Source organism: Pseudonaja textilis, chromosome 7 (genome assembly GCF_049901715.1).
Source record: "Pseudonaja textilis isolate UNSWEBS1 chromosome 7, rPseTex1.2, whole genome shotgun sequence".
Taxonomy (NCBI): Eukaryota; Metazoa; Chordata; class Lepidosauria; order Squamata; family Elapidae; genus Pseudonaja; species Pseudonaja textilis.
This window is the reverse complement of record NC_141996.1, coordinates 822,756-834,442: the sequence shown is the minus strand read 5'-3', so window position 1 is coordinate 834,442 and position 11,687 is coordinate 822,756. Positions and strand designations below refer to the sequence as shown.

Genomic DNA, 11,687 nt, shown 5'->3' with positions numbered 1-11,687 from the left:
AAGTCAGGCAAATGCCAGGCATCTATTTCAGGCCAGTCACTTCTTTCTCCAAGGATGTGGGGCGACCAAGTCAGCGGGTCGCGGTGAAGAACCCCGAGCTGTGGAAACTGCCGTGGGACCGTTGCCCCTCGGTTGCCTTACCTGCCTGGAGCTGCAGCCAGGCGAGTCCTTTGTGCGTTTGGAGGACGCCTTCTGCCTTCTCAAAGGACAATGGGTGGCATGAATGATTGATGGCAACCCTGCAGCTACTTCCTGGGTTACCTGTCCACCTGAGACAGGTGGCAAATAGGAAAGGAACAGCACAGGATCTCAACCTCAGTAGGTCAGGCCTTGAAGGGGAAGCATTGGCAAAGGATAAATGCGACTCTGCATCTCAAGGTCGGCATCCTGTCCGGGTATGTCTCTTGTGCCACCCAGGAGTGCCTTTGTCAAACCCTTGGAGGTTCTGAGCATTTTTAAGAGCCAGGGGTGGGATTCAAATCCTTTTACTACAGGTCCTGTGGGCGTGGCTTGCTGGGCGTGGCAGGGGAGGGTATACTGCAAAGTCCCCCTTCCCTCCCACCCCACTAACCTGCTTTCCAGCTCCGTTCTCCTGTGCAGGGCAACCAAAGGAGACCCAGCCGATCAGCTGGGAGGCAGAGAAGAGATGGGGTTGGCCGGTTCTCCGAATTACTCAACATTTCCGCTACCGGCTCTCCAGAACTGGTCAGAACCAGCTGACTACCACCTCTGATGGAGACCCTTCAAAGATGCTACCGGGGAATAAGGGGAGGATTGTGACGGGACGGTTAGCTGTGGCTGCTCCTACTCCCTAATTCTTACTATAAATACCTAAATCAGAATAGAATACAGAATACTAGAATTGGAAGGGACATTGGAGATCATCTAGTCCAATCACCACCTCATGCAGGAGACCGTAGACCATTTCAGGCACGTGGTTGTCCAATCTCTTCCAGTGTTAGTGATTCACAACTTCTGGTGGCAGGCAGTTCCACTGGTTCATTGTCCTCCCTGTCAGGAAATTCCTCCTTAATTCCAGGTTGCTTCTCTCCTTGATGAGTTTCCACCCGTTGCTTCTTCTCCTGCCTCTTCAGGGGCTTTGGAGAAGAGGTGGACCCCTTCCTCTTTGTAGCAGCCCCTCAAATATTGGAAGGCTTCTATCATGTCTCCCCTAGTCCTTCTTTTCATTAGACTAGACATACCCAGTTCCTGCAACCGTTCATCGTATGTTTCAGCCTCCAGTCCCCTAATCCAGGGGTCTCCAACCGTGGCAACTTTAAGACTTGTGGACTTCAACTCCCAGATTTCCTTCCCCACCATTGAGAAATTAAACCAACAGGCTGGGTACATGGGGGCTTCCTTTAATAACAACAAACTATTTCACTAAGGCATAACCAAAAAAAAAAAAGAGATAATCACAGAACAGAAATAACAGGTTGACTTTCAGGAGCAGCTTCTGGTGGCATTTGGGATATCACAAAAGAAAGTGGTTGTGTCAGAATTATGGGCAGACGGACCTTCTGGTACATCAGATGACCCTAACCTTCACCAACCTGGATTAATGAGAAGACAGGTAGACCCTGCTTGCATGAGGAGGCTGTCCATGCAGCGTATCAATCGCAGGGAGGTTTGAGCTGCCAAACATCTAGGAGCAGGGGTCTCCCAAATTGACCACTTTAAGACTTGTGGACTTCTGAGAGTTGCCAAGTTTGGGGACCCCCGGCTCTAGAGATCTGTTCCTGACGGGTCCCTCATGCCCACCTTGGAGGCCTGAAGAACTTATCAAATAGGTTGGCAGAGAGCAAATCTTACTCAGGCGATTTCCACATTCTGGGGTGCCAATGGCTGGAAACCCATGAAATGCTGACACACACACCCACCCCCTTTAGCCAAGACCCCTTCGGTCCAGCCTATGGCACAAAACTGACCAACGTGGCATTGGAGGTGGGCGTCCCCAGCCCCTTCCTTAACAGGGCCTTTGAAGAGAGCTGGTGGCCACTTGGGTCCCGGTCGGTGCCAATGACTCAGTGGGTCAGGAATTGTGTTTTGCCTGGCCACCAAATCCACCCATTTTCTGGGTTTTACCCTGGGTTGCCAATTCACCAGGTTAATAATTGCCCAAGGATGAACCACCAGAAACCTGCCACGTTATTTTTGGGCCAATGTGGGCTGACGGCCGCCTGCTACCTGGCAGTGGCCTTCCGTGGGCTGTTTGATGGGGCACTGGGAGGAAAGAGCTGCCACAGGTGCCTTCTAGCTGGGCACAGCCTCTGTTCTTAGGTGGGCATTAAATTGATAACCTGAAATGGTTTCCCGATCAACGCAAGTCAGGCTGCAAATTTTAATATTGCTGCATCTCTGGCTTTAAAAAACAAAACAAAACAGAATTGCTCCCGGTCAGTTTCCTGCACTTGTGATTGTCTAGCAAAAAGGGCCCCTCCCTCTGCCTTGCTTCTCGCCCTGTCTTTTTACAGAGTCCTCCACTTATGACCACAACTAAGCCCAAAACTTCTGTTGTTAAGAGAGAGTGAGTTTTGTCCCATTTTATGAACTTTCTTGCCACAGTTGTTAAGTGAATCAGTGATAGGTTAGTAACCTTGTTGATCAGTGAATCCGGCTTCCCCATTGACTTGGCCGGTCAGAAGGCCACAAAAGGGGATCGGGTGATCTTGGGACCGTCATAAGTACAAAGCAGTTGCCGAGCCTCTGAATTTTGCTCACCTGATCCCGCTTGTAACTGTGCACCGAGGGTTATAATTGTGAAAAATGGTTGTAAGTCACTCGTTCAGTTCTAGAGTAACTTGGGAGTTTGCTAGCTACCCCTTTAGTGTCAGTCCGTCTGCGGTCTGGGAAAACCATTTGCCTGCAAGGTTTGGGGCAGGCCCAGTTCCCACCCTGAGGGTCCACAGCCGGCAGAGGATGATGGGCTACAGAGCAGCCCCCTCTAACACTGCAGCTTCCGCACCGCCCTGGAGAACCTCTTCAATTCCTTTTCCCCGTGTTTCCACCTCCGGACCCAGGAGAGGACGAGGCGGTTGCTGAGACGGTGCCCCATGGCCAGCACCACGGTGCCCGGCCCCCCGGCCAGCTCCTCACAGGAGCAGGCCTCGCCATCCGCCAGCCACAGGACCGGCTTCTTCCGTTCCTCTTCGGACCAGCTGGCCTGCTTGTAAAGCGTCCGGCCGCGGAGCTCCGGGATGACTTTCAGGTCGCCCCCAACACCGGACAAGGATTTGATGGTCATCTTCAGAGCTGGAAGAGGGAGAAGGAGAGGCCAACTGGAGGTCAAGGGTTAATACAGAAGAGCAGGGGGACCTTGCAAGGTCTTCCAGTCCAACCCCTTTCTCAAACAGGAGACCCTGTACCGTTCCAGACAACACGGAACTACGTGGTCGGGCTTAGCTTTTGGGGAGGAAAATAAGGGGGAAAAAATTCTGCCTCTGCCTACAAGCCTCCATTGGTATTCATTGGCTAGCATCCTGTCAGTGTGTGAGAGAGTAGAGGGCTGTTTGGAAACGGAAAGAATATTTGCTGTGTGAGCAAGAAGGAGACAGCAAGGAGCCTGGGCGTGGCTTAGCTCAACTGTTCTGTCCTAAAGCTGCTTGGTGCTGCTGTGAAACTGAAAGTGAACCTCCTCTCCTCTGCTTGTGTTTTGCCTTTGGAAGAGATTTCTTTCCAGGTGAGGAGGGGGATTGGAACTCCTTAGCATCAGAGAATAATAATAATAATAATAATAATAATAATAATAATATAGGAAATACTCTAAATGCTCTGAGGGTCATTGCGAAAAATCCTTTCTTAGTGAGCCCCTAAAAGCCAAGAGGAAGATACATGCCAGATGGATCACCCACAACTTCTGGTGGCAAGCAGTTCCACTGGTTAATTATTCTCACTGTCAGGAAATTCCTCCTTAATTCCAGGTTGCTTCTCTCCTTGATGAGTTTCCATCCGTTGCTTCTTGTCCTGCCTCTTCAGGGGCTTTGGAGAATAGCTTGACCCCCTCTTATTCTTTGGGGCAGCCCCCCCCCCGAGATATTGGAAGCCTGCTATCCTGTCGCCCCTGGTCCTTCTCTTCGTTAGACCTACCTACTTCCTGAAACTGTCCATCTTCATAACAGAATACTGGAAGGGACTTTGGAGGTCTTCTAGTCTAACCCTCTGCCTGAGCAGGAGATTCTACACCATTCCTGGCCAATGGCTGTCCAACCTTCTCCAGACTTACCGAAATCCTGGTTGCAGACTTTCTCCAAGAAGTCCTTCTCGCTCGGTCCAGAATCAATGCAGGCTGTGCATACGGTGTCTGGAAGGAGACGCAAAACGGGGGTGGGGGCAGGGTGAAAATCAGTTGTGGTCATAAGTCAAAGACTCCCTGTAGATGAAGGTTATTGTTTAAATGTGTTTTTATTGGGTTTAATGACTGTCTGTCACCTACAGTTGCCTCCAGGCCAGATGGGAGGCATATAAGATTAGATAGATGATTAGATAGATAGATAGATAGATAGATAGATAGATAGATAGATAGATAGATAGATAGATAGAGATAGATAGATAGATAGATATAGAAATATAGATAGATAGATAGATAGATAGATAGATAGATAGATAGATAGATAGATGATAGATAGATAGATAGATAGATATTGAAATAGATAGATAGATAAATAGATAGAGAGAGATAGATAGATAGATAGATATTGAAATAGATAGATAGATAGGATAGGATAGGATAGGATAGGATAGATAGAAGATATAGATAGAAGATAGGATAGATGATAGGTATAATAGATTAAAAGATGACAGATAAATAGATATACAGGTAAACAAATGAGAGATGAGATGAGAGAGAGAGAGATTAGATGGATAGATAGATTGATTGATAGACACAGGATAGATAAATAGATGGCAGACAGATAGATAGAAGATAGACAGATAGGTAGATGATAGACATAATAGATTACCCCTCACACCCCTCACATCCCGGACATAAACAGTTTCAAGTCTTATCCTCAAAACGATGCTATAGAGGCCTGCACTCCAGAACAATTAGACACAAGGGGAGTTTTTTCCCAACGCCATCCCTCTGCTAAACAAATCATTCCCTCAACAAGTCTGCTCTACTATTACTATTAATCTTCTCTTCCCTCCTTATCACCCATCTCCTTCCACTTATGAATGTATGACTGTAACTTTGTTGCTTGAATCCTTACGATTTATATTGACTGTTTCCTAGTATGATTTGATTGTACCCTATGACTATCATTAAGTGTTGCACCTGATGATTCTGGACTCTTGGAGAATGTCTCTTTTCTTTTATGGACACTGAGAGCATTTGCACCAAAGACAAATTCCTTGTATGTCCAATCACACTTGGCCAATAAAAGAATTCTTATTCTTATTCCTATTCTTATTCTTATTCTATTCTAGATTAAAAGATGATAGATAGATATGAATGGATGAATGAATGAATGGAGTTGCTGAAGGTATTTGCAGGGGCTCCGTTCCCCCCTCCCCACCGCCTGGATCAGGGGCAGATCTGGGAGGCCCGCAGTCTCAGTGGGGCAGAGGGAGGGAGGGGGAGAGAGAGAGAGAGAGACCCCTCCCACTGCAGATCTGCTCCAACTCTTGGGTGAAAGCTCTTTGCAAATCAGCTCTCACTGGGGGTGGTTGCAACAGTTTGGATTGTGCTAGTCGCTGTGTGACTCAGTTGGTCTGTGAGTGTAATTGAGCTTTGATGGGTTTCTTCATCGGTGGGCTGTGCGTGCAGGACCCCCAGCCACCTTTTGGCTGACTCACGGGATGTTGCAAGGAGAAACCCCCACCCCCATACACACACACACTCGGTTCTGCTCCTAGGAGAATGAGGAAGGCCCTGCACACATTCACGAATGGTTGGGAGGAAAAGGGAGGGGGCACAGCTGGGCTTCCCCTTCCTCCTGAGCAGGGAGGGGCTGGTCCCACCTGGGAGTTGGGGGGGGAGAATCACACTTTGGGGTCCTTGGTGGTCTCTGAACTTTAGTTTTTTTTCTTTACGGAACTAGGTTCTTTACGGAGCTAGGTAACACCAGGGCACTGATGATGTTCCCTAGTTGGGTCATGAAACGTCTGCAAGAAAACCACCCAGCTCAGAGAGCACCAAGGACCCCACAGTTTCAACCCTGAGCTACAAATATTTTCTTCTATTTGTAAGAATCACACTGCCCCCCTCCACAACCACTCAGTTCTACCCTCTGACAAACTCTGCAGTGGCCCCAAAGTGACCATCTCCTCCTCCTCCTCCTCCTCCTCTGGGAAGGGTGATCCTTGGGGAGGTGAGGAGGAGGTCCAGAGGAAAAGGCCCCTTGCAAATGGCTAGTGAGGGATGAGGGGTAGCCATAGGCCCGTTTCTTCAGTGACAACTAAGTGCCATCTCTTTAAATTGGAGGGGAGGGGGTGTGAGAGCTTCACGTGTGTGTGTGTGTGTGTGTGTGTGTGTGTGTGTGTGTGTGTTAGAGAGAGAGAGAGGGGAGGGGAAGAGAGGGAGAGAGACAAAGAGAGACAGACAGAGAGGAAGAAAAAGAAAGAGACACAAAGAGACAGACTGGTAGACAGAGAGAAAAAAAGAGAGAGAGAAAGAGAAAGACAGAGAGAGAGAGACAGACAGACATAGAGAAAGAAAGAGAAAGACAGAAAGAGACAGACAGAAAGACAGAGACACAGAGAGAGAAAAAGAGAGAGAGAGACAGACAGACAGAGAGAAAGAAAGAGACAGAGAGAGAGAAAGAGAGAGAGAGAGACAAAGAGACACAGAGAGAGAAAAAGAGAAAGAGAGAGAGAGGGGGGATTTTGCAAGTATTGGCCGAGGGCTCTGATGTAAGTGAGATCTTTTTCAACTGGTCTGCGTCCTCTTTTGTCTTGGTCTGTGTCAATATTTGGCCATGCCACCTTTCTAGATTGGATCTCACCTTCTCCCTTTGTACACAGGCTCAACAGCCCTTCAGCAAACAATTCCCCCCCCCCCAAAGCGTCCTTGTTCCGGCTCTTAAGGCCACTCAGGGCTGTTAAGGTCATCAGAAGAACAGAAGAAGATAATCTTGGTAGCTCAGGGCTGAATTGGGGGGGGGGCGGGGGGAGTTCTGAGCTGGGTGGTTTTCTTCTACAGAACCACAGGGTTGGAAGGCACCTTGGAGGTCTTCTAGTCCAGCCCATTCCGGACCAACAGCTATCCAATCCCCCTGTAACAATGCCTCCCTTGGCGGTGTTCCATAGTTGGGGGGTGAAATGTCAGCAAGAAAACCGCTAAGCTCAGAGGGCACCCAGGACACCCCATCATCATCATCATCATCATCATCATCATCATCAGAAGAAGAAGAATCCTGGGGGGCACCCCAAGCCAGCTTTCTGGACCCTCCAGTGACTGAGAATGAGGTGGGGACCCTAACTCTCCACCAGGGATGCAAGACTCCCTCCCCATTTCTCTCCCCTTTTCGTAATTTAAGGCAGCAGCTGGGAGATTTGGGAGGGGAGGGGTGTCCTTCCAGAGAGGTTCTGATTGGAGACCCAGCAACTTTAGGCCTTTTGAATAGCATCTCTACCTACCTATCTACCTATTTCCCATTATCTATCTATCTATCTATCTCCCCTTCCTTTCTATCATCTATCTATCTATCATCTCTCTCTCTCTCTCTCTCTCTTCTATCTTCTCTACATCTCCTCCCCCTTCCTTTCTATCTATCTATAACTATCATCTATCTATCTGTCTGTCTATCTATCTATCTATCTATTCTGTCTGTCTATCTATCTATCTATCTATCTATCTATCTATCTATCTATCTATCTATCTATCTATCTATCTATCTATCTATCTATCTATCTATCTATCTATCTATCTATCTATCTATCTCTCTCCCCCTTCCTATCATCTACCTATCTATCATTCTCTCTCTCTCTCTCTCTCTGTATTTGTATGTATGTCTGGATCTAGATCTGGATCTGGATCTAGATATGTAGGTCTAGGTGAGTTCGGGTCTTTTCCCGTGTAATCTTACATAGGAAACATAGATATGGGGGCGAAGAGGGAGCCTGATGATGGCGGATGAGATTCTGCTACAACTTTAAAAGCACAACTACAATGACGTGGGAAAATATCCGAACAAAGCTGAATGCCATACATGTAAGTACCTGCGAAAACTTAAGCAAACTCCCTTAATACATGTCTCCCTTAGCAACCTGGGCTCTATTCCGGTCGCATACCGAGGACTCCCCATCCTCGAAGGGCCCCCTCCCAGGTCAGGGGTCGCAACGCAGGGTGCGTTTGTGCGCCGGAGTGGGCCTACCCCCCCAAAAAAAGGGCCTGCTTGTTGCCGCAAGCAGTGCCTGGGCCTGGGAGGGGGGGCTCCCCCCGCTGCCCCCACCCCAGCCAGCCCCTCCCTCCGGGCTCACCTTCTCGCGGGGCCTGTCCTTGGTCTTCAGGGCCCACCGGGGGGATGCAGAGCTCGTTGCCCCCCGGGAAGCGGCTGCAGTTGAGCATTTCGGGCCAAGGGAAGCCAAAGGCGGCCATGACGGGCAGGCAGCTGTCCCGGACGGCCTCGCAGAGCGACCGGCAGGGGAAGACGGGCTCCTCCATCTGGCTGATGCAGACGGGGGCGAAGAGGGAGCAGAGGAACTTCTTGGTCTCGCGGTGGCACTGCTTGGTCAGGAGGGGCACCCAGGAGGCGGCCTGCTGCAGGGCCTCCTTCATGGTGTCGTGGCCCAGCAGGTTGGGCAGCCGCATCTCGCTGTAGCCCACGCCGTGGCACAGGCTCATGCTGCGGGGAACGGGCTTGCAGGCGCTACGGCGGGAGCTCAGCTGCACCAGGTGGTGCGGGAAGGAGGAGGAGGAGGAGGAGGAGAGGCCACAGCCAGCCCAGAGGCCCAACAGAAGCAGGAGGGCAGCCCGGATGGCCATCTGGAACCTGGAGGGAAGAGCGAGAAGAGCTGCTAGGTGGGTGGGTGGGCGGGCTGGGGGGAACCCAGAGGCCATCCGCCTCGCCAAAGCATCGGAAGGCAGCAGGGGAAGAAGCCACACATGGAAACTCCTCCAGGAGAGAAGCGACTTGGAACTAAGGAGGAATTTCCTAACGGTGGAGACAGGTAACTGATAACCAGAGTTGGAAGGGACCTTGCAGGTCATCCAGTCCAACCCCCTGCCCAAACGGGAGACCCTACAACCATTTCTGACAAATGGCAAAACAGTTAACCACTGGAACAGCTTGCCACCAGAAGTTGCAGGGGCTCCATCAATGGAGGCTTTCAAGAAGAGACTGGACAACTATTGGTCTGGAATGGTCTAGAGCAGCGGCCCCCAACCGTGGCCACTTTCAGGCTGGTGGACTTCAACTCCCAGAATTCTCCAGCCAGCTCTGCTCTCTCTTTTCTCCTCTCCCTTTCCTCTCTCCTCTCTCTCCCTCTCTCTCTTGACTCTTCTCTCTCTCTTTTATCTCTTTTATCTCTTTCTTCTCTCTCTCTTTTCTCTGTCATCTCCCTCTCTCTCCTCTTTACTTTCTCTCTTCTGTCTCTCTTCTCTCTCCCTCTCTCCTCCCTCTCTCTTCTCTGTGCTGGCTGGAGAATTCTGGGAGTTGAAGTCCACCAGTCTTAAAGTGGCCAAGTTTGGAGACCTCTGGTCTACGGTTTCCTGCCTGAGCACAGGGCTGACTAGAAGATCTCTAAGGTGCCTTCCGACTCTGCTATTTTTGCGTTCTTCCGTGGAGGAGGAAAGTGGCTTGGAAGGAACCAGCCACCTGTTCCCCCACACGGCCACCAATTTTGTGGCTGACTCTTCCCTCCGTGGCCAGCTGCTGGGTCCTTTCACACACACACCCCTCCCTACCTCAAGAGCAGAAGTCTCACCTTCCAAACTCGGCTGCTCTCGAGTCCCTGGCAAAAGGAGCCACACCAAGGAAGAAATCCCAGGAGGTTTTTAAGGGGAGACCGGGCAGCCGTTTAACAGAGTGGGAAGGGACCTTGGAGGTCTTCTAGTCCAACCCCCTGCTCCATTTCAGACAATCTCTTCTTTAAAACTTCGTCTGGAATGGTAGGGTCTCCTGCTTGGGAGGGGGTTCAACTAAATGACCTCCAAGGTCCTTTCCAACGATGCCATTCTGTAATCTGTGCTGCCCAGAACCCCCCGTGGAAAGTCCCCTCCTCTGCTCCCCCGCTCGGGACCTTTCCCCCCGCGGCTCCTCTCCCGGGTAGCCCACGAACCGCCAGAGAGGGGGTAGCCCCCGCCTCCCTCCAGCGGGTCTGTGGGGCCGAAACCAGCAGGGGCGAGGCGGCTCCCAGGAGGCGCCTCCTGGGGGGAGCCGGATCTCTGCTTACCTGGAGCTCGGCTCAGGGCGTGGAGCGGAGGGACCTGCAGGGGCAGCCTGATGCTCCGCCGCTTGGAGCTTCGGACCCTTCCCCCTGGCTCGGTCTCCCCTGCCCCGCGCCACCCCACGGCTCCCCCCACCCACCCCCCAGCGCCACCCCACGAGCGCACCTGGAGAAGCTCCTTCACCTGGAAGCCGCGCGGGCTGCGTCCGTCTGCGAGAGGCGGCCGAGAGCGGGACTCTGCAGGGCGGCGCTCCTGGCAGGGAGAAACCCCGCCGCCCACCGCCCACCGCCCACCGCCTCGCCTTGGACGGCGGCCAGAGGACGCAGAGCCCCGGGCGAGCGCCACTATCGCGCCCAGGCACCAGCCGCCCCTCCCCGGCGGAGATAAGCCAGGAGGCCGGCCTTCCGCGGAGGGGAGGGGAGGGAGGGAGAGGGAGGGCGGGGGGTCGCCTTTGCACCCCTCCCACGCCGGAAGACCTCTGCCCGGGCTGGGTGGGCCCCGCGGAGCCACCCTCCGCCAAGCGCAGCCCGAATCCCGGGCTCCTTGAAGGCGGGTTAGGTTGGGGCGCAGGGAGGGTCTGGAATTGGGGGAGGGGGGAGGGGAGGGCCCTCCGAGTGGCAAAGGGGCCTCGGGGCTGGCATCGCGGGGGGAGGGGATCTTCTGGGGGCAGCCAGGGGGGTCGCGCGCTCGCTTTTGCGCCTGCGGAAACTCTGCGGAAACATCTGGAGAGATGCGCCTTCAGTGAAAGCCCTAAACTCTCGTTTGCCGGGGTGGGGAGGGGGTGGGAAGGTAGGTCCTCACCAAAGCTGCCTCCCTCCCTCCCTGCCCCCAACCAACCCAAACCAGCCCCCCTCGGGGCAAGGAGCCGAGCCCGGCAACAGAGCCCGGCGCAGGAGATCCCCGGGCTCGGAGACGCGATCCTGGCTCTCCGGGGGAGGCTGTCTGGAATCGCGCGACTCCCCGCTCCAGCTCAGAGGGGTCACCCACCGGGATAGAGGTCCAAAGTCTGGGGTTCACCCACGAGACCCCCGACTTGGCGCCTCTAAGCCTCCCGAAGCGCCGCTAAGCAAGTTTCCCTGGGCTGGATTTCAAACGAGTAGCTGACGGCGAGACGGGCCGGCTGGGCAAACACGCAGCGGGAAGCGGTGAAGGGGGGCGGGCATGGATGAAAGTACACAATAGTGTTACCCAACACTCAGTCCCCTCCCCACACCCCCGGCCCCTTCTCGCCCCCTCCCTCTCCACCTCCTCCAAGAGCGAGCCCTCCCTCCCTCCCTCCCTCTGAGCTGGGATCAGCTCCGCTGCGCGGCATCTCTTGACCATTTGCGCTCCGGAAAAACCGGTTGGGTGACCTGGTAGG

At 52.7% G+C, this 11,687-nt stretch overlaps 1 protein-coding gene across 1 annotated transcript; it reads right to left on the bottom strand.

Moving 5' to 3' along the window:
- Window positions 1-1,341: 1,341 nt before the first annotated feature.
- SFRP2 (secreted frizzled related protein 2) lies at window positions 1,342-11,425 on the bottom strand. Its single transcript, XM_087936878.1, has 4 exons — window positions 11,315-11,425; window positions 8,419-8,930; window positions 4,223-4,300; window positions 1,342-3,252 (listed from the first exon to the last, which is right to left on the bottom strand). Exons 2-4 carry the CDS (start codon window positions 8,921-8,923, stop codon window positions 2,945-2,947), a joined length of 891 nt encoding a protein of 296 aa, XP_087793004.1. The 5' UTR covers window positions 8,924-8,930; window positions 11,315-11,425; the 3' UTR covers window positions 1,342-2,944.
- Between the last annotated feature and the right edge of the window lie 262 nt (window positions 11,426-11,687).